The sequence below is a fragment of the Eublepharis macularius genome, chromosome 11 (assembly GCF_028583425.1).
Source record: "Eublepharis macularius isolate TG4126 chromosome 11, MPM_Emac_v1.0, whole genome shotgun sequence".
Taxonomy (NCBI): domain Eukaryota; kingdom Metazoa; phylum Chordata; class Lepidosauria; order Squamata; family Eublepharidae; genus Eublepharis; species Eublepharis macularius.
In genome coordinates, this window is record NC_072800.1 from 10360272 (window position 1) to 10387589 (window position 27318).

The following is a 27318-nucleotide window of genomic DNA, read 5'->3' on the forward strand; positions in this document are numbered from 1 at the left end:
ACAGTCTGGCAAAAAAACGGATTGTCCAGGGGAAAACCAGGCACCTGCCACGTATTTGCTGTCAAAGAGAGTTGTGGAGGAGGGGAAACAGCCAACCAGAGTATCTTCCTGCTCATTTGCCTCTGTCTTTCTCCAGCATCTCCCTCCCCTTCGGAACCCGTTATCGGACCTCTTCTCTCAACGCTCCTGAAGTTGCAATTAGAAAGCAGCCACACCTTCCAAAAAGGGTCACATAGTTCCCCTGCACAAAGCAAAGGGGGGCAGATGCTATAGAAATGTATCCCCCATGCTGTTTTGTTGGACTAAATTAATTTTACTTAAAGACATGGTTTGGAGGCTTAAGACAGTTTGCAGCTCTGTTCAAAGCAATTATTTGTAGAATTATGAGTGACGAGCAACATATTCCTCTGCTTACCCCCCCCCCCCAAAAGGAGATGGCTTGACCTATACGCTCTTTTGTGACATGAAAAAATGCCTCCCTTTCCAGTGCTGATGTGGGGGCTTAAAGAGAGAGGAGTTCTGTTGATGTCTCCTAAACAAATGGCAATTCCACTGCCCCTCAATCACAGACTCTCCCTAGAATGAGCCTCAGGCTCCTCCAGTTGTGTCTCTGCAAAGTGACACCCCCAAGATTTAACAGTGCTCAGCTAATTGTTACCAGCACTTAACCACCAGTCAGTGGGGAAGTGAAGCTTTCCAGTCGGGGCCAGAACCAAGCTATTGAGTTCCCCCAAACACCTTCCTTCCTGCCACTTGGAAGCACCTCTACAACCTGCTTTGGGGGAGTTGTGGGCAGGCAGCAGCAGAGGAGAAAGACACCTTTTCTACTGTCACTCGCTCAGGATTCATCAAAGGGGAGCAATGCAGGAAGTACCTCTGCACCCCTCCTTGGATAGATCCCAGGTGGGGCAGCAATAACAACAACATTCGATTTATATACCCAGGACAACCCACCCAGAGCGATTTACAAAGTATGTTATTATTATCCCCACAACAAACACCCTGTGAGGTGGGTGGGGCTGAGAGAACTCCCAGAAGCTGTGACTAGCCCAAGGTCACCTAGCTGGCTTCAAGCAGAGGAGTGGGGAATCAAACCCGGCTCTCCAGATTAGAGTCCTGCTGCTCCTAACCACTATGCCTCTTTGCATGCTGCCCAGCAAGGTCTGAGGTGGGGTGTGGAGGAAGCCCTCCTGGCAGATGCTGGGGTGATGGTAGCACAGCTGCCAGTTGAGTCTATCTGTGCAACTGAAACACTGAGAGCCAGTTTCTTCTTTTTGTATATAGTTTTAAAATTAAAGGTGCCCTCTGCTCTTTCCCCCCCTCATTCACTCCTGCTGTTTGCCACCGAACTACAGCCCTCAATGTACTTATGTGCACATCCATTTTAAAATCTCTCCTGCTCACTTCGAAGGAATAAGCTTGGGTTGAGTGTGTTACATCCCAATTAATTTTAATGAAATGCTCTCTCCCTCTCCGGAGCGATGTGTTGCTTCTGTTCAAAGATGATCAAACCCAGCTCTGCAGAGAGGGGTGGTAGGACTGTCTCGGTTAGGGTGTCATGGCAACCCTGATGCCGGATAATCTCTGGGATCCAAATGTCTGTTCTTGTCTTTATGTGTGTTTTGTATTCATATATTTAATTAGCTGGCAAGATGAGAGAAAGCCAAATAAAACTATGCACATTTATAGAATGTACTTTGCTCTTCAGAGTGCTGTTGGGCCGTTTTAATTAATACAAATTAGGTATCAAAGGTGCGCAGAGGTGAGTCAGCGAGTGTAAGGCTATGAGTCTCTCTGAAACACACAGGGAGAAAAATATGAACTCAAGCAGCTGCCTGAAATGCCTGACTCATCTGCGACAATGATACAGATCTACGGCAAAGCACACCTACTTTCCTTGGAAGGCAGCAAATGGGAAGTGGGCACAGGGTTGAGGGGGAAAACTATTTGTCAGGAACATCTTTGGCACTGCTGAAAAACTCCAGCCCTTTTTTGGCAATTCTTATTGACTTGTCGAAGGCTTTCACGGCCGGAGAACGATGGTTGTTGTGGGTTTTCCGGGCTGTATAGCCGTGGTCTTGGCATTGTAGTTCCTGACGTTTCGCCAGCAGCTGTGGCTGGCATCTTCAGAGGTGTAGCACCAAAAGACAGAGATCTCTCAGTGTCACAGTGTGGAAAAGATGTTGGCAGGTCATTTGTATCTACTCAGGAGGGGTGGGGTTGAGCTGAGTCATCCTGTAAGAGTTTCCCAGGGTGTGGAATGCTAATGGAGGGAGGCTTCACTGTATCCTGAGGAGGTTCTTTTGCATATGGATTGGTGCTTGATGTGCTAATCTTCTCTGCAGGGCTATTGTCAGGTATAGAGTGTTTTGTTAGCCTGGTGTTTTTCAGGACTGGAAACCATGCTCTGTTCATTCTTAAGGTTTCTTCTTTCCTGTTGAAGTTTTGCTTATGCTTGTGAATTTCAATGGCTTCCCTGTGCAGTCTGACAAAGTAGTTGGAAGTGTTGTCCAGTATTTTGGTGTCCTGGAATAAGATACTGTGCCCTGTTTGAGTTAGGCTATGTTCAGCCACTGTTGATTTTTCAGGTTGTCCAAGTCTGCAGTGTCTTTCATGTTCTTTTATTCTTGTCTGGATGCTACAAACGGGACCTGCCAACATCTTTTCCACACTGTGACACTGAGAGATCTCTGTCTTTTGGTGCTACACCTCTGAAGATGCCAGCCACAGCTGCTGGCGAAACGTCAGGAACTACAATGCCAAGACCACGGCAATACAGCCCGGAAAACCCACAACAACCATCTTATTGACTTGTTTACTTCATTTACACCCCGCCTTTATCCCCAGTGGGGACCCAGGCAAGTGCACACCGTTCTCCTTTCCTCCATTTTAGCCTCCCAACCAAAATCCTTTGAGGTAGGTTAGGCTGAGAACGTGTAACTGACCCAAGTTTATCCAGCAATCTTCCACGGCAGATCTGGGATATGAGCCTGGGTTCCCCAGATCCTAGTCCATCACTCTAGCCCATTACATGACACTGGCTCAGTAGCGCACTGCACTATATTACGATTCTTCAGAACTCCTTGGAGAAAACCCCTGCAAGAAAAAAATGCATTCTGTGAGGAGCCATAATCCCTTGCAGTGAATTAGGGGGGGAAAGGTAAAGGTAGTCCCCTGTGCAAGCACCGAGTTATTACTGACTCATGAGGGGACGTCGCATCACAACGTTTTCTTGGCAGACTTTTTGTTATGGGATGGTTTGCCCTTGCCTTCCCCAGTCATCTACACTTTACCCCCAGGAAACTGGGTGCTCATTTTACTGTCCTCGGAAGGATGGAAGGCTGAGTCAACCTTGAGCCGGCTACCTGAACCCGACTTCTGCCAGGATCAAACTCGGGTCGTGAGCAGAGCTTGGGCTGCAGTACTGCAGCTTACCACTCGGCGCCACGGGGCTCCTCTACCCCTGCAGTGAATTAATCTATATAATAATCTATATAACTGCAGTGACTTAATCTATATGGCCATCCAAGTACGTACAACTAAGTTCTGATACACATATACATTTCCATTGCTAATTGGTGGTAGCCTCTTGAGATCACAGGTCACATTTTATTTTTGATGTGACAGTTCATACATTCATATGACAGCCAGCGAGGGTTGACTAATCAAGAGATATGTGTGCATGTGTGAACTATCTGTGCATCTGAGCATCCGGCAGATGGAACAAATTAACATGTCGTTTTTCTCAGAGCTGTCTATTACATTAACCCCCAAATATTTTTCTGTTGAAAAAGGCAACTTGTTAGCTAATTAAAGATAAGCATCTCACTTGTGTGGCACTGTATCAGCAGTTGACTAAACAGTAATGTTAATCAGCTACTACTTTGTGCAAGAAAAAAACAGAATTTTATGTGGATACTTAGATTAAAATCCTGCACAGGGAAAAGTGTAGTTCAGTTGGGTGCAAGATGGATCGTGACCTTAGAAGTTTCTCAGGGCAGCAGTAAGCTGCTTGCAGATCAATATGCCCAAGAAAAATTTTGCTAACAAAAGCAGCTAAGTGAAAATCAGGATGATGAGAAAATTGGCTAATTAGAGGTTAGGTCTTTCTCTTGATTAATTTTCCCTTGACAGACTAAATATTGTGATTTAGTCCACAGGGATGGCAGGCAAAGCAAAGCTATATGAAATTAGGGACTTACAACGTAATCCGAAACAGTTACACCTGTCTAAGCCCATTGAAACTCTGTTTAGGATAGCACTAATAGATTGCTTGGTTGGTTAGGAATGTAAGCATCATCAATATAACTAATTCTCAACATGCTGTGAATATTTAAATCCAGAGACTGGAGCCATGAACAGACAAGACATATCTTTCTTCAAACCTGAGGAAAGCCCCAGATTTGCAGAAATATATGAAATCTAAAAAAGAAAAAAATAAATTGGGGAGAGGTTAACCACCCTCCATGATAAAAGGAGCACTTGTAACTTTATGAAATGGATACCCTCAATTGCTGGGCAACCAAAACAGTATTGCCAGCCTTCAAGCCTAGTTTTCTGTCAGTAAAAGGCAGGGGGGTGAGGGAAGGGCTTTTCCCAGGGTTGTTTTGGCCTTTGAGGGGGGCTTCATTGAGGCCAGGCCCGGCAGCACCCATAGGCAACTTATAACTGCCTGAGTTGCATGACTTACCTAGGCCTATCTGCTTGTTACTGTTAAACAGGAGCCACCTCACAAAAACCAGTGCAGCATAGTGTTTCGAGCTTCAAACCAGTCTGCCACAGAAGCTCACTATGTGACCTTAAGCCTATCACACACCCTCAGCCTAACTTACCTCACATGTTGGTTGTAAGGATAAAATGGAGGAAAGAAGAATGCTATAAGCCACTTTGGGTCACTGTTGTAGAGAAAAGCGAGGTATAATTGAAGAAAATAATAAATAAATATATCCAGGGGGTAAATAAAAGGTAAGTTGGTTGATGACTGAGAAGAAGGCAGAAAAAGGGGTGTGGATATGGGGCTTGCCAGGAGGAGGGAAAGAGAGGGGTGCCCTCCATAAGACCTTATGGGTTCTCTATCAAGCAGCTGGGCTTGGTTCCACAGCTAGAACTATAGAACTCGGCCATGGTTTCCCTGGGCATAGGCTGCTGAGGATATGGAAGGAGGGAGAGCTAAATACAGGAGGGCAGATTAAAGGAAGTTGGTTGTTTGGTCGCTGTCTGGGGGTGGTGTTAACAGGAATTCTGTGATTTTATTGAAGTTTTAACGTAAATTACGTTTTACTGTTGTAATCTGCCTGAGCCCACTTGCGGGGAGGGCGGGATAAACGTTTAATAAACAAACAAATAAACAAATAAATTGGTGGGAAGGAGAAAAGGAAGCAGGAAGGCGGGAGAGACCATGAGGGTTTTCAGGGAGAGTCAAGACGAAATGGAGAAATGGATGGAGAAATTAAATGCCCTCCTCAAGTCCTTGTGAGTTCCTTTGTATTTTCCTATCACTCAAAGCACATATGGAATACCTCTATGCAATGACAGATCAAGATTGTTTATCTGTAGCAGCAGAAAAGAGCAAGAGTCCAGTAGCACCTATGAGACTAACAAAATTTGTGGCAGGGTAGGAGTTTTCGTGAGTCACAGCTCGCTTCTTCAGGAAGATTTGATTAATGGCAAATATTAGTGTGATATATGGTAGCTGCTCCAGGCTTCCCCATCTTATCAGGATGAGTTTACCAGGCTCATCAAGGTCCCAAGCTACCAGATCTCAGTGAGGAGAATTTTACTCCTTGCTGAATTACCTCACCAGCAAAAGGAGAAACCTTGTTCTTTTCTCTTCTGCCTTTTCCATTACCAAATACAGGAGAAAGCAGAGATTTGTAGATTTGGTCCTCCTGTTAACTAAATTATCTTTTGGAGGCACTTCAGGAAAAAAATCTTGTAAAATAGTTGTGCACGTTCTCTCTTCCGCTTTGACACTCATTTACAACATGTGTGCAGTTCCCAGAAGTCAAGCATTCGCTGAAAGTCCTGTATCCAGGCAGGATTTCCTTAACTTCCACTCTCTGGTTTAGCGTAGACGAAGTAGGACAGTTTCTGAGGTGGAGAAATACCACATTGAATATGCTAACTTTGGGTTGGGAAATGCCTGGATAGAGCCTAAGGAGGGTAGGGTATGATGTAGAGTCAACAGGGTATAATCCACATTCCAAAGCAGCCATTTTATCCAGGGGAACTGATCTCTGTAGCCTGGAGATCAGTTGTAATTCCAGGAGATCTCCAGGCTCCACCTGGAGGCTGGCAACCATATCCTCTTGGACATCCTCACTTCCTTCTCTTCTTTCCTGAACAAAGCAATCCTGATTTCTTTTGCTTCTCTTCAAACCCCACCATTTTAGTTGGTGGGATTTTCCTAGTCTCTTCTGTGTTCTTCATTGTGGGCATGAAACCCAAAATCAGCCCCACTCAGGGCTACCAACCTCCAGGTAGGGTCTGGAGTTCTTCCAAAATTAAAACTGGTCTCCAGACTTCAGAGATCAGTTTGCCTGGATGAAATGGCACCTTCAGAGGGCAATCTCTATTCGATCATATCCTTGCAGAGCTCAATTCCCTCCCCAGACCACCGTCTCCAAATCTCCAGGAATTTCCCAAGCTGGAGTTGGCAACCATAGCCATTAACATTTCAGTATCCTGCCAGATCTGCTGAAGTTCAATATATAAAACTTGCTTCATGGTCCTTGTGCTGCCTGCAGAGGTTATTTTAAGCTGCCCTTTGAGTAATAGTATCAAGAGAGTACAAATTATGTACTTCCCAGCCTCTGACTTTTACACAGGTGATCTGTAGGTCAGATATCTTTACACCATACCTGGATGCATCTTAGTGGAATGTACCTGCTAGCTCCTTGATGGGAGACCGCTCTAGGAACCCGTTTTAGTGAAACCTTCTTAATACACAAATATCCAGTGAAGTTGTGAGTCTAGGATGTGACAATATCCCTTGATCCTCAGATGACTCATAATGGCTTCAGGATTCATTGTGACTTGTGTGGGAACACAGAGAAATTGCTGTACCCCAGACTCATAGCTAGGTGAGATGCTTGTCAGAAATTTGCTGCTAATATTTGGATTTTATTGTAGATGAAGCATCTTGTACCAATAGACGGTATGTATTTAATTGGATCTTTTTGTTTCTTATTCATAATATCACATGCACACCCTCCAACACACAAAGAATTTGTGCTGCATGAATGACTATAGAGCTAATTTAAGGCACTATAATGCATTCTTTTCAGAACTGTTTTAAGTGATAAATAGCAAGTGTACAGATACCCGATGAGATTTCAGCAATTAGTAGAAAAGGGAAGCGAGTTTCAACAGCCTTTATTCTACCTTTAATTTCAACAAGTCTATCAAAGGTTGTTTATAGACTTACATTCTCAGCAGCGCTTCCTTCTTGTCTGTACGTGGTGTGTACGTGGGGATATATCTGCGTTATTGTTTGAATATTGCAATTGTTCTTCCTCCCAATGCACCTCCAATGCAAATTACTAGAGACTGGAGTTTCCCCCCCTCTACTTCCTCTATTAGAAAAAGAGGTTGTTCAATCTCTGTCAAATATAAACATTAAAAGAATATATGTCTATAGTGTCTTCTTACCTGTGAGGCAATCGTGATTTGGCTGGCTGGGCCCCAATACTCAGCTATGAGAACACTTCTAGAAGCATCACATGCCACAAAGGGCCACAATTACTCTGTATGTTTGTCAGGGCTTTTTTTCTGGGAAAAGAGGTGGTGGAACTCAGTGGGTTGCCGCCCCCCTACCCCCGAGAAAAGGGTCACATGGCCGGTGGCCCCGCCCCCTGATCTCCAGACAGAGGGGAGTTTAGATTGCCCTCTGCTCCGCATGGCACGGAGGGCAATCTCAACTCCCCTCTGTCTGGAGATCAGGGGGCGGGGCCACCAGCCACGTGACCATTTTCAAGAGGTTCCAGAACTCCGTTCCACCATGTTCCTGCTGAAAAAAAAACCCTGATGTTTGTTAACATAAAGCTTATACAATTTCTATAAATGTCACATATAAGAAACTTGGCATATATATTTCGAAACATTCACTTTGTCACTATAGCTTTTCATCAGCAAACACAAAGCTTGTCTTCAGATATTTCAAAATTGGTTAATAATGTTGTTTGTATGTCTGATCTCCAGACTACAGAGATCAGTTCCCCTGGAGAAAAATGACTGCTTTGGAGGGTGGACTGTATGGCATTATACCCTGCTGAGGTACTTCCTGTCTCCAAACCCCACAGTCCCCAGGCCACACCCCCAAATCTTCAGGAATTTCCCAACGCAGAGCTGGCAGCCCTAGTCTGTGCCTGGGTATCTGTGTCGGGAACAACAGCTGTGGTATACAGTTGCCTTTCAAAGGGTGAGAGCGGCGTCGGTTTCTCACCTTACCATCCCAGCTACAGAGTTGCCAGTCTCCTGAAGGGGAGGTGAAACTGACAGTGCCTTTGGGGAGGTGAAGATGTAATTAACAAGCTCTCTGAGGAGCAATCTCCGCTGACTTTCTTTTTAAACTACACTTCCCTGCTAACATTGCATCTCCCTGACACTTGAGCATCCCCGTGTAAGATGTCTCACGTAGAGGGATTTTCAGTAGATAACAAACGGCATCAACATTTGTTTCCTTTATTCGGCAGAGTTGATTTTTTTCACATTTCATTATGGGAATCAAGCCTTTAAATCAGTCCAGGCGAATGTTTGTGCATGTTGTTGATAAAGGTTTAACTTTTTTCCTGATCACTGAGATTAATTTGCCAGTATTTTTTTTCTTTTAAACACAGCGTTGTGTCTTCTTGTTAACAGCAGGGTGAAGATAAGAAGGCTCCAGAAAAGAACCTTCCTCCTCCTCCCGCGTCACCTTCCACAGTTCCAGATCATTTGAAATGTAATATTCTCAAAGCTCAAGTGGAAGCAGCGTTTCGAGTGGGAGTTCAGGTATGTCTCCCCTGCCGTGTAGCCGCCTGACTGCAGGGGATTCACGGTTGTGCTTTTGTCACTGGCTGCAACATCTATTGATGACTTTCATGGTTGAATGAGCCATGAGGGATCTAACACCACTAACCCCCCCTATTCAAATAGGGTTGCCAACTCCAGGCTGGGAAATTCCTGGAGATTTGGGGGGACACAGCCTGGAGATGATGGGGTTTGGGGAGGGGAGGGATCCGTGTGAAGTATAATGTCATAGAGTCCACCCTGCAAAGCAACCGTTTTCTGCAGGAGAACAGATCCCTGTAGTCTGGAGATCATTCGTAATTCTGGGAGATCTCCAAGTCCCGTGAAACCACACATTGGCAACCCGACACTGAAATCATCTCACAGAAGACTTGGGCCTTATTTCACATGTTCAATGGCTATTCATCACAAAAGGATCAATTGAGGAAGAACCACGTGTGAGCTGGAGATTGTGCATATGCACACTCCCAATGGCTTCAACTCATGTGCACGTAGCTGAACTGGCTGACTGGGGGGTGGGGAGGGGGAAACGGGTGGCAAACACAAACCAGGCTGTACTGTAGACATCAGAAAAACATTTGGAGGGCAACCAGATCCCCCTGTTTCCTTGCCCTGTGATTCAGATCGGTCTGAGTTTAGCACTGTCATGTTAACTTCAGCCACCAAGACCTGTCCGGTAATCTTGTCTCAAGATTGGACCCTATGTCTCCGCCAGCAACTAGGGTCTGCTGGTTTAGTAGTGACCCCCCCCCCCCAAAAAAAACATTCGTTTTTTTCAGAAATCAAAGTAGCATAATGGTTTGAGTGTCAGAATGGAGGGACCCAAGTTCACATCCTCCCTTGCTACGAAACGTACCGGCCAGGCTAACCTACCTCACAGGGTTGCTTTGAGCACAAAAGAGGGGAGGAAAGAAGCAGGTATGCTGCTCTGAGCTCCTGGGAGGAAGGATATCTAAAAATGTCCTGGATGTATAAGTTACAGTGCAAATAAAAATGTAGCCTGGGGAAGGCTACCCACCGGCAGGCCTGTCAGGCTATGGGTGACAGGATACAGCAGACAGATCCCGGTATTATTGCAGCAAGGAGTCCAGGCTCTTGGTTGAATGGTTTTATTCAGAAATTGAATCATTTCCATATATATGTCCATAGGATTACTCAGAAGCAAGAAAGCATCTAAGCAGTACACATTCCTTGACAGGAATAGAAACTTGAAGAAAGAACAGCTCTAAATACCCAATCATTCCCCCCTCCCAACTAAACCACAGGTTTGGGAAATGTCCTGGGAATTTCTTCCAGGGTTTATACATCAGCCTAGACAGGACAAAAGGCATAAGATTAAATTGTAACATTACAGACAGTGCAAGGTCACTTCTGGGAGCTTCAAAGGAAGGAGATAAGCCATCTGTGTTCTCAGGATGCTGGAGAAACAGAAATGATGGTTAAGGCATTTGCAAAATGACATTAAGGTACAGCATTAAACATTGGTTCAGTGTTAGCATTGGCACGGATGGGGTTCAGACATGACAAGGCCAAATGAAATTGGTTAGATTCCTCATTTTGTTCTCCTTCAAGTACTTGTTGACTGGGCATGCATGTGGCAGAAGGTAGTTTGGATTACCTAATTTGGAGCCTGTTTCTGATGATGGGCTGATGGGAGCCCAAATGTTTAAGAGTCTGCTTTTTGGTCCAAAGTTACTGACTTCAGCCTCTTCCTGTACTTCATTTCCCTCCTATACTGTTTGCTTTCCCAGGCTATGTAATTCCCATATGGAGATAGATACTCAGAACAAAGGGAAACAATTTGCCAAAAAAGCAACCTGTCTCCTAATGACATAGTATTTCACAGTTGCAAATAATTTAGGAGGAAACGTTCAATTATTGCAGTTGCCAAATGGTGGGACTATTTTGCTTTTGATATGGAGAATTGGGTAGACAAGCCCTGAAGGGCTTGGATCTGCATTTTATACCATTCTCTCTCCTGTTTAAATATTTGAAAAACAATTAAGTGTAATTAATTGATTTGAAGCAAGACACAGGCATACATGGAATCAATATGAGCCGGCAAACACAACTTTACAAAACAATTTAAAGTGCAACAATGCTGCATGTATTTTTCAAAGTGCATGTGCCAGCTTTGAAATTTTTGTATTACATTATCCAGTCCGACAATACAATTGTATATCATTGAGAGTGAAAGTAAGCAATGCATTCAATAGTGCCACAAAAGCACGCAGTATAATCAAGAACTTTAAATGTAACCGTAACGGGGTTGCATGCAAATAGTCCTTCCCGTTTCAGTCACCCTTCCTCACGGCAGGGAGGAAACAAAATACTGGAAACAAAATACTTTCATGAGTATATTTAAAAGACGTCATAAGCATAGTTCACCCACAAAATGTGTACTTGCTGAATTGAAGCTTTCATAATTCATGAGACAAATAGGGCTCAATGGCCGAACACTCAGCGGGCGCATGCAAAGCGGAAGACAGACCTTCCTTTTAAAAGCAGTGAAGAATTAAAGGGACAGTAACGCTAAGCAGTAGTCCTCACAGAAAAGCTGAATAGTCATTCTTCACATTAAGTCCATGTGGGGTAATGCAGTTCAGTTTGAAAATCCACCGGGCTTCCTTGCGTGCAAGATCTCTCTTCAAGAAGTTTTCGTCTTTGAGAGTACTAACATTTATTTATTTATTTATTTATTTATTTATTTATTTATTTATTTATTTATTTCAGATTTCTATTCCTCCCTCCCCGTGAGCGGGCTCAGGGCAGATAACAACATATTAAAAATACAATTAAAAATTTTATGTACATTAAAAACAACACATTTAAAACAGGGTGGTGGACAGCCTTCACAGGGAAAGTTAAGAGTTATACACCCCTTTTTTTTTCAGGCCGGCGGAGGCCCAGCCTCAGCCATATACCTGGCAGAACAACTCTGTCTTGCAGGCCCGGCAAAAGGATAGTAGGTCCTGCCAGGCCCTTATTTCAGCAGACAGAGCGTTCCACCAGGTGGGAGCCAGGACCGAAAAGGCCCTGGCTCTAGTCGAGGCTAGGCGGGCCTCCTTTGGGCCAGGGACCTCCAACAGCTGTTTGTCCCCTGATCGGAGCATCCTCCGGGGAATATATGGAGAGAGACGGTCCCGTAGATATGCTGGTCCCAGTCTGCACAGGGCCTTATAGGTCAATACCAGAACCTTGAATCTGATCCAGTACTCCACTGGCAACCAATGCAGCTCGCATAAGAAAGGTGTTCTATGCGCCTTATTTGGCACTCTCATAATAAGACCCACTGCTGCATTTTGTACCAGCTGTAATCTCCGGGTCTGGCTCAAGGGCAGCCCCGCTTAGAGCGAGTTACAGTAATCTAGCCTAGAGATGACCGTTGCTGTAAGACTGTATATAAAATGTCCTTTTCCCAGTGTCCAGCTTCTATATAATATGCAATATTTTACGGCATATTCTCGATTGATGCTCTTGTATTCGCACTTTAATGGCTTGTGATGTATTACCTAAATAAATTTTCTTACAGGGACAACAAATCAGTTAAATCACATTCTGGGTGTTACAATTAGTGAAAAAGTTATTACATAGCCCAAGGTCCCTAAATGTCTCTATAGGTGTATTGTCGAAGGCTTTCACGGCCGGAGAACGATGGTTGTTGTGGATTTTTCCGGGCTGTATTGCCGTGGTCGGCAATACAGCCCAGAAAACCCACAACAACCATTGTCTCTATAGGCATCACCAGATTATAAACTGTGCATCGTCCACATTTAAAGTGGCCTTTAGGAAATTCCCTAGGCTTATTAATGGATTTCAGATCTGAATGAATTAAATGATCCCTGAAGCTTTTTTGTTTTCCATAAGGCTACTCTAGGCAAATTACTGCAACCCGCCAAATCTTGTACTAGAGGCCAATATTTATATATGATACGCTGTATGGAATTAGACAATGGGGTGTAACCTAACGCAAACATAAGTCTATCATCCCTAATCCTAGGTTGTTTTTTAAGAAGTTCTTTCCTGTCACAGTGAAATGTGTGGTCTCTGCATTCTTTAACAATTTGTGAAGGGTAGCCTTTAACAAAAAATTCTTTGGTCAAGAGCTCACTGCTCTTGACCAAGCCCTGCTGGGATTAGGAACTCTGTGTTTTGTCTTCAGGAGGAAAGGGAATAGGCAGAGAGGGGTACTTCTCAGGACTGTAGCAGGTCCAGAAATCTCATGGCTGGGGGGGTTCGTGGAGGACCAAACTAGACATCATTTTAAACACAAGTAGGCCACAGGGACTCACAGCCCTACTCCAGATGCAGGTCCGCGGGGGCAATTCTTGTGTAAAAACTGTAGATGGGTCTGATTCAGATTGAGATAATGGTGCTGGAGAAGGAGCCCCCTGGTTATTGCAGCTGCAGAAAATGGCTCTTGTGGGGGGAAGTGAGAGCCCTTCCCCTGGCTCCACGCTCTCAACCCAAATCAAGTCCATCTATGCTTTTAGACAGGAGTTGCCACCAGCTGTACTAGGGCTGCGTCCCTGTGGTGAACTCATGTCAAAAGCCACGTCTAGTTTGGCCCTAAAAAACCGAAGGAAAGGAGGATTGGCACATCAGCTCCCCCGCCACCAGGAATGGCAATCAGTAGGAAGGGGGTGATCACATTTATCATTAAACACTCTTTAATTAACAGTTTGTTGCTTTCTGTACTTCAAGGTCTAACTATGTGTGTTATGTGTAGGGTTGCTAAATTCAAAGTAGGACCTGGAGTTCTCCCAGAATTACAACTGATCTCCAGACTACAGGGATCAGTTGCCCTGAAGAAAATGGCTGCTTTGGAGGATGGGTTTGATGCCCATCTGGAGGTTGGCAATGTCTAGTGAGATATTCCTAGACCTTGTTTGGAGGAGGTCTTACAGTTACCAACTGAGTAAAAACGCTAGTTACCCCAGAGTACAGTCACCAAGCGCTAAAAAGTAACCTCAGTCAAGGTGAAGATGATTTGCATGCAATGAGGTTGCAATCTCTAGTGAAACACATAAAGAGGCAAACGTCCAGTTTAAATCCTACCACTGCTCTGGCTATATAGCTGCATTTCTATCCATTGGGCAAAATCCAGCTATGTCAAATCAAATTAGAGAATCCCAGATTGGATCAAGAGAAGCTGGATCAAGATGGCCTGGATTAACTGGGTGAATTTAGTTAAGTCCAGCAAATGGCTGCTTCTTCAGGCTATTGTTCTTCTTTCCTGGGCTTTTACCAGTAGCAGAGGGGGGAAGTGAGGCAAGAGCGAGGAGTAGCCAATGGTGAGAGAGAGCTTGGTTGTCTGGCCAATTGGGATTCTTTCATGGGATTCTTTCATCTTTTTCAAATTCTGCAAAGGAGATTAAAAGCAGCCACGGCTCAGAGCAGACTCCATTTTGAGCCAGAGACTAGAGATACTGAAACGGTATTCTCTTGCAACTGGAACAGGAAGATTCAGAAGGAGATATTCAGAAAAGTAGAGAATTTAACACACCACAAGTGCCACAAACAAGCAGAGGCAAACCCACAGAAATGTCCCAAATAAAGCTGTTGTGTTGTTATTGTGAGTAATGTTAACTTTCTTCATTGCAGGGGTGGGGGGGAACAGGTAGGCCCGTGAGGAAGGGCTACTGCAACACGTAGCTCTGTCTTGGGGCTCCTTGGAACCAGTGAGAGGGGCAACGCAGGCTGCAGAGCAGACTGCAGAGAGGAGCCCCCCCCCTCACTTTCCAAGGCCTTCTTTAGGCAACTGTGTTGGCTTCCCGTTGCCTTGTGCTTGGTGGTTCTGCCACTGTGGGGCCAGTGATGTGGGTATTTGGTTCTGTTCTCTGGCGTTCTTGCATTGGCCCAGGGTTCTGCCTGAGTGACTCGGGCTTGCAACAGGGTAGAATTTGCTGGTTTGACATGATTCTCTGGTTTGATGTTTGTCTCCTCGCTTCACTTCTGTTCTTGGGGGATTCCATCCCTTTGCTTCAGTTTGGTTCTGCTGAGCTTTCTCTTGCTTTTGGGACTGTGCCTTTGCCCAGTGGCTGCCTTGCCCCTGTGTGTTTTTGCCTGAAATCCAGCTTAGAATTTTTTCCCACCTTAGGAAACAATGGGAAATGGCTAGAGGCACCTTGTTCAGGGGCCCAAAGAATTGGTCCCCATGATCCAATTTTCATAAAACTTAGGGGGGGGGGGTTAGTGGACAGGAAGGAGGAGGTTCCCTGCAATTTTGGTGGCATTTGCTTGAAAAATGCCCCCTCAGCCACCTGAATAGTTTTTCTCATAGGGAATAATGGCCTGATAAATTCGAGATTCTCTAGTTTTGCTGAACCAGGTTAGAGAATCTTACCCAGATTTCAGGAATACAAAATTTTGTTTGTATTCTAGATTTAGATCAACCAAAAAAAATTTTCGTACACAGCTCTGGTGCTACAAAGCTTTGGCAAACCACTCTGCCCCAGCACCCACCAATCTTTAATGAGCAGATGATCCCACCAACCTGCAATGAAATTATTATTACACACTTCAAACATTCTGAAGCAATTAAATGCCAAATATTAGCACTACTATTCATATTATTTTATTTATTTTTAATGCTTTACTACTGTACAATTTATACTAAACCAAGAGGTTGAGGGACAATTTACCGGTTGGACCCTCTGTGGGTGACGAAGGCAGCAAAACAAATCACCCACACACAAGGTAGGCATCTCTACCTATTTAGGGGACACTCCAGCAATGTACAAAAATAAGACTTTGTAACATAATCAAAGGACAATTTTAAAAAAGAGATCCTCAAAACCCAGCCTGAAAAGAAATGAACACAATCAAGAAGGTTTGAGAGACAGGTGCGTGCCAGTTAAAAGGGAAAAGTAAAGAGCACAAATCTACCTGCTGTAGCCCCTGAGACTCCAGATAATCCTGAAGGAGATATTTTGCAAAATAAGTTATTTTTATTTGCAAGCGTATAGCAAGCGTGTGTGTAAAGATATGAAAGATAAATCCTAAAAACATGAGAAATAGGTTAAAAATCCTGTAACAGCAGCAATCCAGACTGGATAAGACCAAAGCACAGGTAACGTTGCCAGATGCTGCCTTTCAAGGAAGGGGTGTCACTGAAGCAGATACACGATGCTGCATCCTGCAGTGCAGGGGAGATCTGATCCTCCATCTGCAGGCTGCCAGTCTTCTCCATGAAACCTATCCCAAAAGAGCCGACTCCTCAACCATTGGTCGACTGCATTATTGATCAACAGTACATCGGTCTGAGTTCACATGAGTTTCAGTTTATTTCTTATGACCTTCTAGAGCTGTGCAAAGGCTCAAAATAACTTGATTGTGGTTTCCTAGTCCTGAGGCACTGAAAACAACCCACCTGGCTACTGTCCACCCATTCTCCTTCACAAGCTCAGATATACGAGAGCACAGTATCTTTGTTTGCTTGCTTATTTGTAGTCCGCCTTTCTCTCAGAGACCCAAGGTAGATTACACAGTGCAAGTCAATCGGGACCCGGCTTGTAGTTCAGTCTTTTTTTCTATTTTTCTTTTTTGTATCTTATTATTATTATTAGTTGCTTTTCCTGTTTTTTCTTACATGTTTATATGTACTGTTGGTTTAGTTTTTAGATTGCTGTGCTTTATCTTATCTTTTATGTTTACTCTTTATTGTTTAATAAATAAATCTATAACCAGAAAAAAATAAGGTCAACAGCTAGGCCATTTAATGAACAGTACAGTAGGATAGTCGACAGTCCCCGTCCCTTTACCAAAGGCTCTCTCTGAGCCATTTCTTACTGCAGAGCCCTGTTGCCTGAGTGAAAATGCCCTCCTGAATAATCCAGTTTTGCCTAGTTTGTGGAATGCCAGGAGAGTGGGAGCTTTCCTGAACTCCTCAGGCAGGCCATTCCATAAGGCGGGCACTACCACCGAGCACGTGTGTGTGTATGGGCAGGTGTTCCTTTAGCATGACTGCAGGTTGGCACCTACAAAAGAGCCTGTTCTGATGATCAAAGTTGTTGTGGTGGAGCATTTCTGCAGATACAAGTGGCCAAGGCCATGAATGGCTTTGTATGTGATAGCCAAAACTTTGTACCAAGTCTGGTAATTGATGGGCAGCCAGAGGAGTGTTTGCAGAATGGGAGTAGTGTGCATGCTCAGCCTAGTTCCTGGTATAACTGGGAGCCAAACTACAAGTGACGCCTTACACAGGTTGGACACTAGTCGGCTTCCCTCAAGTTTTGATGGGAAATGTAGGCGTCCTGGTCTTGCAGCTGTAATGGAGAGCCAAGCTGTCCAACCTGTGTAAGGCGTCACTTGTAGTTTGGCTCTAAGCTGTGGTGTTCTAAACCAACTGGAGTCTCTGAATTGACTTTGACAGGAGACAAATGTAGAGTGTTGTACAACAGTCTAGTCTCGCTGTTAGAGTGATGTGGATCCAGATGGCCAGATCTGCCATGTCAAGGTAGAGGGGCATCTTCAGGGCTAGACTGAGTTGGAAGAAAGTGTTTTTTGCAGTTGCATTCACTTGCTTCTCTGGCAGCAGTGCTGGATCCAGTAGAATCCCACCAAAGTTGGGGAACACAATGTCCTTTAAGATCTCTGCCTTCCCAACCAGCATCACTTCTGTCCTGTCTGGGTTCAGTTTCAGTTTGCTTGCTTTCAGTCATTCGACCACAGCTGTCAGGCAGCAACTCCTTGAGTGAGGCTTGTGCTAAAGAATCCCAATGGATTATGTTTGTGGAGGGACTGTGGCTCAGTGGTAGGACGCATCTGCTTGACATGTAGAAGGTCCTGGGTTCACTGCCTGGCATCCCCAGGATCATGTTGAAGGTGGGGTGAAAGACCCAAGAACCTGGAGATCCACTGAGTAGACAGCCTGACTTTGATGAATCAATCATCTGATTCAGTATGGCATCTTCATGTATATGACCTATATAATTTTACGTTGTCGATGTTGTGGTTTCCTTCACAGGGCTCGGTTTTGGGCCCAGTACTTTTCAATATTTTTATCAATGATCTGGATGAAGGGGTAAACAGGCTACTCATTAAATTTGCTGATGATCTCAAATTGGGAGGAGTGGCAAACACTCAAGAAGACAGAGTTAAAATTCAACAAGACCTGAATACTCTGGAGAAGTGGGTGGTTGTGAACAGGATGCAGTTCAACATAGATAAGTGCACAGTATTACATCTGGGCCACAAAAATGGGAAGCACAAATACAGGATGGGGGATACACTTCTGGTATGCGAAAGAGATCTTGGGGTAAGAGTGGACTGTAAACTAAATATCAGCAGTCAGTGTGATGCGGTGGCAAAAAAGACAAACTCAGTCTTGGGTTGTATCAAAAGGGCCATTGCGTCACAATCGCAGGAGGTCATAGTCCCTCTCTATACTACCTTGGTCAGGCCACACCTGGAGTATTGTGTGCAGTTCTGGAGGCCTCACTACAAAAAGGATGTGGACAAAATCGAGAGGGTGCAGAAGAGAGCGACGAGAATGATCCGGGGTCTGGAGACTGAGCCCTACGAAGAAAGGCTGAGGGCCTTGGGAATGTTTAGTTTGGAGAAAAGGAGATTGAGGGGGGGGCATGATTGCTCTCTTTAAATATTTGAGAGGCTGTCATTTGGAGGAGGGCAAGGAGCTGTTCCAGTTGGCAGCAGAGGATAGGAATCGAAGCAATGGGCTTAAATGACATGCACAAAGGTACCAGCTGGATATTAGGAAAAACTTTTTCACGGTCAGAGTAGTACAAAGGTGGAACCAGCTGCCTAGGGAGGTGGTGAGCTCCCCCTCACTGGCAGTTTTCAAGAAGAGGCTGGATGAATATTTGTCAGGGATGCTTTAGGCTCATCCTGCATTGGGCAGGGGGTTGGACTAGAAGGTCTGTGTGGCCCCTTCCAACTCTGTGATTCCATGAAATACTTGTGAAAGGTGGGGTGGAGGCCCTTCTCCTGGTCACTTTGGCCCAACGTGGCTATGGAAGGAGAAGTGTGGGGTTCATCTGGTGCCTCCTCCTCTTCACATCTGCTCCCCCTTTGTGCAGTCTGGAGTGAGTAGTCCTGAGATGTGGTCATTAAAAGGGGCAGGGCTGCGCAAATGGCACACACTCTGAGTCTCTGTACACAAGACGCTTTGGCTCATGTTTGTCAAGTGTAGGGAGATGCAATGTTAGCCACAAAGCATAGTTTTAAAAGACAGAGCCAGTGGAGATTGCTCCTCAGAGGGTTTGTTAATTTCATCTTCGGCTCTGGAAAGGCTCTGTCAATTTCACCTCTCCAGTCTAAAACTGTGTGGGATTGCACCAGAGGGCAGCAAGGAATGGAAATGGGCTGGAGCTGCCATCCAGTGCAGGGCTTGAACCTGGAGAGGTTATAATGGGCTGAGGTTTCCCTTCTGACATTTCACAGCCCCTTCACATGGCTCCAGTGTATAGCCCTGCCATTGGCTCTGTCTTTTTAAACTGTCCTTCCCGGCTAACATTGCATCTCCTGACACGTGTTCTTTATGTGTCAGAGGCCTTGTGTAGAGAGAGACAACGTCTCTGGGATAACGTAAGGAGGCTGCAAGGATGCTGCAACTTGGCACAGGGATGTGTGTGATGTTATGCAGGCGACCAGTTTTGCCTTCCTCAGCTAGATTCTCCGCTTGCAATCTGTTTTTGTTTTTCCATCTCTGTATGAGTAATGTCTGTTTACTCATGTGGAACAAAGCAAATGGTGGAGTCAACAGCCCATAGAGTCAGCTGTGCTGTAGCTCTCAGCAGGAGCCAGACAAAATACCTACGATACTCCAAAATTAGTAATGCACAAACTTCTCATTAACCATTGATATTAATTCAATCCCTTGATTCAATATCAAAGGAAAAAATCATGCAAATGACTATTTAAAATGGATGGGCGAACATTACAAAACCATATATTCTGGAGAAGGACATCTACTGAAATTACAACTGATTTCTAGAAATCTGGTTCCCTGGAGAAAACGGCTTCTTTCGAGGGCTTTGTGTCCCACTCCCGCTCTGCAGGCATTTCCCAACCTGAAATTGTCAACCTTAATCACAACTGATCTGCAGTCTACAGAGTTCAGTTCCCTTGCGGAAACTGGCCCCTCCGGAGAGGAGGCTTTATGGCATCACGTCCCTGCTGGGCTCCCTTCCCGGGCTTGCTCCCAATTCTCCAGGCATTTCCCAAGCCAGAGCTGTGGCCTTATGTCCAGGGGCCCCCTGGGCAGGATCTCACAGAGGGGAATGCATGCAGAATTCCACCTGAATCTTAAGCTGCTCGTTTCATTTACAGGGCTACACCTGCTTCCCAAACTCAGGTCACAGGAAGGCTCTGCCAAGTCCCCGGCAGAGCCTGCTTTGGGCATCATGGCGAGCTCTTAGTGCAGGCATGGAGGTGACACAAGGCAGGGTTCTTAACGGCGGGTTTTACTCTTCTGTCCTTGGAGCTCCTGCTCTACTTTCTCCAACATCTCATTTCATTCATTTCATTTATTTGATTTTAATCCGCTCTCCCCATAGCAGGCTCAGACCGGAGTAACAACAGTTAAAAATACATTAAAACATATATAAAATACAGTTCATACAATAATAATCCATCTTTCCCTCTCCTATTCTGCTTTTTCCCTTTCAGTATGAAGGGATCTAGTCTGCCCAGAAGCAGACTATGGTCCCTCTAATAGGACAAACTTCTCAACATCAACAGTGAAACAAACGACAGCTATTAAAATGCTCATCACTTAGGTTAGCAAAAACCAGGAAATAAGAATCCACTATGTGAGAGATGGGAGTGGGGAGCAGATGCCCGGAAGGATGTGAGAGGCAGGAACAGGCATGCTGGTACGCAACATCTCTTCTGGTGGAAAACCAGAAGTGACATCATGATGTTGGGGATGTCACTCTATGATTCACCAAAATTCTGTGCTTTAACCATAGAGTTTTTGGCAAATCCTGGAGCACCAATACTGACATCATGACATCACTTGTTTTTTGCTGGAAGTGATGTCCTATGTTGGCTTGCCCCCGGTGTGTCCCCCCATTTCCCCCTCATTTTGCTCCTGTGGTCCTTTGAGGTGCCAGTGGACAATGCACGAGATGCCTAGGAGGTCACCTGATGTCTTGGGAGACCTGGCCTCCCTAATCAGAGCCCTTTGCATATTCTTACACCTGAAATCCACGGTTTGGCATTCTGACTTCAGGGCGTCTGAATGACACCCAAATCTTGTGCACTGTGTGCCCACAGTAAAATCCTATTGGGAACCCGTTACTGAAGCAAGAGCTATGAATGAACTTCCCATGTCTGTCAGAATTCTTGCCTTTTGGGGGAAAGTGGAAGAGACATACTTTAAGTAAACAATATTCATTTATATGTCTCAACCTTTAAAACGAGTGATGACTGATACTTCATCAGAAGTGATCATTCATGTGCATCCCATGTGAGGATGTGTATTGGATGGTTTCTTAGCAGTAACTTGCGCATATTTTAAAAATACTCCCATGAGTCTGCTTATCTCACCGTAGGAGACTCATGAAGAGCAGTGACATGGTGGTGAAGTTGAAGCTGCGTCCTCCCTCCCGCCTACCCCGGTTTTTTTGCTCTCTGTCGCCTTTGCTATTAGTCACCTACTTGGATGAGCAATAAATCTAACTCTGCAGCACTCATCCTTTTTTCAATTAAACAGGATGATGTTGTTATGTCTTCATTATGTCCTCAACTCCCACCGCTACCGTCATTACATCAGCAGCTTCCTTTGTGCAAAACAGTCAAATTGAATTCAGTTTGTTTAAATCTGAAAAGGTTAAAAGCTTATTAATGGGACAAGCCCAGGCATGGGGCAAGGAACAGACTGATCATCTTTGACTACCATTGCTAAGTGGAAGGGTGGATCAGTGGTGCAGGGGGATCTGCCTCATGTGAAAAGATTTCGCTGCAGCTGAGGGTGATGAAACCAGACCAATTGTGGAAAGGTGCGTCTTGTGCGAGTCTGCCCCAAGGCTCTCTTTCCGGCCACCTGGACTGGACGAACCACAGCAGTGACACCAACAGCCTGCACTGGAGAGACTCGGTTCTCCACACTTGTCTGTTCCTGAAATGTTCACACAGGTGTGAGTTGTTTCTATGAACAGAATCAGAGATAAGAAGTAGAAATATGTTGCATTGTGTATATAGTGGCTGGGTGAGGAGTCATACAAACCAAAATAGTAAAGAGTCCAGTAGCACCTTTAAGAATAACCAACTTGATTGTAGCATAAGCTTTCGAGAGCCACAGCTCTCTTGGTCAAATGCATCATCAGCTGATGATGCATCTGACGAAGAGAGCTGTGGTTCTCGAAAGCTGATGATGCATCTGACGAAGAGAGCTGTGGTTCTCAAAAGCTTATGCTACAATAAAGTTGGTTAGTCTTAAAGGTGCTACTGGACTCTTTACTATTTTGCTACAACAGACTAACACGGCTAACTCCTCTGGATCTCTGTACATACCAAAGTGATTCTAAGTGGACCTTTTGCTATTATTGACTATTGGTGTTATTGCTACTGTTCTTGCCAGCATGGTGTAGAGGTTAGAGTGTTCAACTAGGATCTGGGAGACCTAGGTTCAAATCACCATGCTGCCATGGAAGCTTGCTTTCAGCCTAGCCTACCTCACAGGGTAGTTGTGAGGATAAAATGGAGAAGAAGAGAATGATGGAAGCCCCTTCTGGTTCCCATTGGGGAGAAAAGCAGCACATATATGTGAAGTAAATAAATAAATAAAATACATATACTACCCATGCCAGTAATCTCTGAACTCCATGCCATACCAGCATTTTGTGAATTGTCGTCTCTGGCAATTGTTTTCAGATAATTCTAAGTGCTGAGCAAAGTACAGGAGATTACTGTAACTGTTTCCAGAAGGTAGTCTGTAGTAATAGAACAAAACTCAAGTCCAGTAGCACCTTAAAGACCCATATAATTTTCCAAGCTATAAGTCAAACCTCACTTCATCAGATACAAAGAAGAATGAATATCCATTAACCCTTATATCCTGGTCAGAATATGAGTCATGTTAAAAAGAAGAGCCAGATGCAATTTTTCCATGTTTCCCACCAGCATGTGTGTCTCATTGATCTAATCCAGCTAAATACATTTTGCATTATGCCTCTGCTTTTTGACTATAACCAGCCCTTCTCTGAAACACCCCTCCTAATTTTTGACCTGGATATAAGGGCTGATGGATCTTCTTTCTCATTTGTATCTGATGAAGTGAGCTTTGACTCATGAAATCTCATACCCTGGAAAATTTTGTTGGTCTTTAAAGTGCTACTGGATTCAGATTTTGTTCAATTGTAGCAATGTTAGACTTCTCTAAAAAAAAATCATGCCATTTAAAAATGTATAACAGTATATGGATGGGAGGTCTGTTTAACTCGGCGCAATTCTAAATCACAGCTATTGTTTCAACAGGTTGGAAAAGAGGAAATCTCACTGGTAAATCCTACCAAGACTTCCAAGGATCCTAATGTAAGGTCTGTTACTTCTTGTTTGTAGAACTGAGATTCTTAACAGAAAGTGTTCACACATTAAAGGAATGCATAGTGTATCTGCTGGGGGCTCCCAGATCCATTCATCAGTAGCTCTGGACCCTCGGCACAAAAATCCTCCCCTTGATCTCCCCTCAAATCCCAAAGTCCTGAGAGGGAGAGGGGTCTTCCGCTCTGAGGCACTTAGAAGCGTATGAAGGGGGAAGGGGCTGGTCCTTCACGTGATCTTTGGGGGAGACGGATGTAGCCAGCCAGAGAAACGTGTGCTGCACCTGCCTTGTCCAAAGCCCTGACTGATAAGAATGCCTGCTGAGCTCCTTCCCCAGGCTCTGATGCCAAACCTCCAGGGATTTCTTGACCCAGAGTTGGCAACCTTACACACAGGCCACAATTCTTCCCCAAAGGAAGAGTGGGATTTACATTAAAGAGACCAACAGTAGGCTGGGTGATGCTTCAGTGGAGAAATCCATCAGTGATCTGGAGGGAGAGTGGTGTCCTGAGCAACTGTAATGCCTTTAAGTGCGCAAAGAGGCGCCTCGAAGCCTCGTTTCCCCCCTCCCCACCCCCTTGAAAAGAACACCTTGCATCTGCGCATGCGTGGCTAACGCCCACCTTGGCGAGCTGAAACTCACGAAGGTGAAAAAAGCCAAATGGATCCGATCTGAGCTGGCACTGGCCCAACCAGGAAAAAAAATCAGTAATGGGATGGAATTAGTTCAGAACCCCCAGAACCAAAACAGAAATGGCAGTTCTCTTGATGAGCAGAGTAGCCTCCTTTTGGCTAATTGCTTTGATGGACGTTGTTGTGCTGATAGTGGGTCGGTGTGGCCTTGAGATACTCCCTCCCCCTCAGCAATTACATTTGCATCCGGTAGTCCAGCCTCGGATGACCTTCACTTCGGTTGTCTCTCCAGGTAGTTCTGATTCTGATACTAATCGCTCGTACAGGCATAGTGTTAGGGCTGATTTCGCTCTGTTCTTTTTTAAAACGAATCCTCAGAAAGAAAGGACATCCATGTGTCTTCTTTTTAAAGGGCAGTAATGTGCCATGTTTCGATACAAATATAATCAAACATGTTTACACAGAAGCAAGAAGGCCCAGGGCCACGGGAGCCGGGCTGAGATAGGCTTGCGCTCTCAATGAAGGTGGATTGCAGAGCTGGACAGGAAGGCAGGAACGAAAGTGGAGCATGCGGTGGAAGTCCAAAGCCAGCCTTTAGGGCAGTGCACTGTGGGAACTTGAGCAAAAACTGGGATAATTAGAAGGACTTCTTTCGGGGAGCCAATTGCCTGGATCACTGCTGCAGGCAGGGCGGACTGGCCGTTTAATTTACAGGGAAATTCCCTGGTTGGCCACAGCCTTTATAAGGCCACTGGGAGCCAGGAACAAGCAGAGTCACGTGGCAGCAACCCTGCCAGTGCCACAGGACCACTTGGCTTGGATACTTCAGAGCCAACACGGATTGGTGTCAGCTCACCAGTTGCCTCCTCCCATACTGCCCTCAGTTTGTGGGAGGAAGCAATGGGTGACCAGTACCCGTTGTTGTTGGCACCACTGATCTCTACAGCACTGGCCTGTAGCATCACTGGGGGTGTTCAGTGAAAGCCACTTTCACTTCCCAGTCTGACCCTGGCTGCAGGACTGATCTGGAGCCTGCTGAAAGCTGAGATAGTCCTGCAAGGAGAGTTATAAACCGAGCGAAGTGAGAGGACTATCATCACACCAGAGAATCACACTCCATCTACCCAAACCAAAATGAAGCAAGGGACACTAGTGCAACTTAGTCCAACAGAATTAGGGTCACTCACAGAAGCCAGGCAGAACCCAGAGCCAGTGGGAGAACGCAGCCCCCTGCCTCTGCCTCACTCCTTTCCCCTCCTCCACCTCCCCTCCCGGAAAAAAAAATGTGGGAGAAGCCTGGGAACCAGCCAGCCAGTAGATGAAGCCATGTTTACCCAGATTAACCTGAATTTATCCCGGATTCTTAATTCAGGTTCCTAGATCAGATCCAGGATTCTCTAATTTGATCTGGGAAAGCTGGATGTAACCAGAAAGGCTAAATTTGGCCTTTTTACCCACTTTCTGGATTCAAGTCGCACACTCCTAGTGCTGGTCTCAAATGTGTTGGTCTGTGGGCCTCCTTGTGAGCCAGGACTTACCCTGCAGGTGTTCACTGATCAGTGCCTGGAGCTGGATCTAGCACTCAAGATTGTGATCTCGCAAACTCACTGATCCAGCAAAGACTGCGTTTCCACGTCTCAGCTTAAGTAGGCTGGGAGGGGATTGCCCCAGCTACACTGCTGGCCGTGTTACCGGAACTGGCCTCCTTGCGATAAAATGATTTGTGGGGGAATTAGCAAGCAAGGAAGGCAGCTGTGCAAGAGGCCGGTAACCGCAGGGATCTATCACCAAGTTCTACCAGGCCCCTCCCCAAAATAGCAAACGAGGCTGGTTCTTAAAGTCAAACAATAACTTTTATTAAGAACAAAATGGCATGCACATTCACTTGCAATTACGGGGGGGGGGTAAAATAATTATACACACAGAGAGTCCTAGGAAGCTTAGCCAGAAATTGGGAATAGAGAGAGGGAGCAAGTATATCTTCCTATCCTGAAGAGGGGATCCAGTCCATGGAGGGAGAGCTTCAAACGTCCAGCGTCCTCGGCCAAGGGAGCTTCGGCTCCAATAAGCGTGCATGAAGAGAGAGAGGCTTAGGGAAGTGACCCTAAGGGAGCAGCCAGGAAGCATGCACAGTTTGAAGGGGGGGGGGGAAACCCTGGTTCTTATAGGGTAAAATGTATCCTGAGGTGGGAGAGCCCTCCCAGCCATTAGAACAAAGACTACATCAGTCAGTTCCTGGGTTTGACAAAGAATTTGATTGCCTTGATTGGTAGCTGCCGGGGCATGTGAAAGCAAATGCAAAACTTGTTCTAGTGCTGTACAAAAGAGATAGTTTGTTAATGAAGTCCACCCGAGCTAAGTTGATGAATTTAGGTGGGATCTGTACTTTCCCAGGAACGACTGTTCAAACTTATGAATGTCATTTGATTAGCTCCTCAATCATTGATAGGAGATCTCATCACAGAAGGAGGGAAAGCAATGTGTTAAGTGAGGATGACTCTGCGAGACCTTTGTTGCACTGGATTCCTTTGGAGCTGGAGGAACTGTAAATCCAATCACCTCTCAATCACTCCGCATTCCTGTGCGGCATTCCATACATACCTGGATCTCCCAGGTGGGACTCAGCAACTGTTGGAGGCTCTCTGGTGGCAATACGGTGACCATTTTAAATCCAGGGGCCTGGTGACTTTTAATATCACAAGCAGCCATATTAAAAATGGCTATTAAAATGGTGGAGGCCAGGCCGACTGCTTACTGCAGGTGCTGGAGTTCCTGAGGATCCTGCAAGGCCCCCCTCCCCAGGCACTGCTCCCGCCCTATCCTAGGGTTGCACGCAGCCAATCTGGTGCTTCACCTCGGGGTGGCCTTCTGCCTCCAGCCTTCCTGCAGACCGGGAGAGGGTCCTGGAGGACTACAGGACCATATGTGAATCCTGCCTGGCAGAGGCCTGGGGACGGTCTCAAGGGCTAGTGGTGAGGTTCCCCTCGGAGGCTCCGACAGGATGTGCACAGGTGACCCTGCAATGCTCCTCGGCCCCTCTGGTCCACCATGGTCACTGATCTTGGGCTCCTCCCCTGAAGATTTTGAGTCAGGGTCACTGAGTGGTTCAGAGGGGCTCATGGCAGAGCCACTAGAAAATATTAAAAAGTCCAGTAGCACCTTTAAGAC

The 27318-nt window shown here is 45.4% G+C and overlaps 1 protein-coding gene across 1 annotated transcript in view; it reads left to right on the forward strand.

Annotated features, from left to right (window-relative positions):
* Positions 1-27318, forward strand: part of EPB41L4B (erythrocyte membrane protein band 4.1 like 4B) — a 193043-nt gene that overhangs the window by 92870 nt on the left and 72855 nt on the right. The window contains exons 18-19 of the mRNA XM_054991038.1: positions 8863-8991; positions 23452-23513. Coding sequence (XP_054847013.1) covers positions 8863-8991; positions 23452-23513 — 191 coding nt within the window. The remainder of the gene's footprint in view (positions 1-8862; positions 8992-23451; positions 23514-27318) is intronic.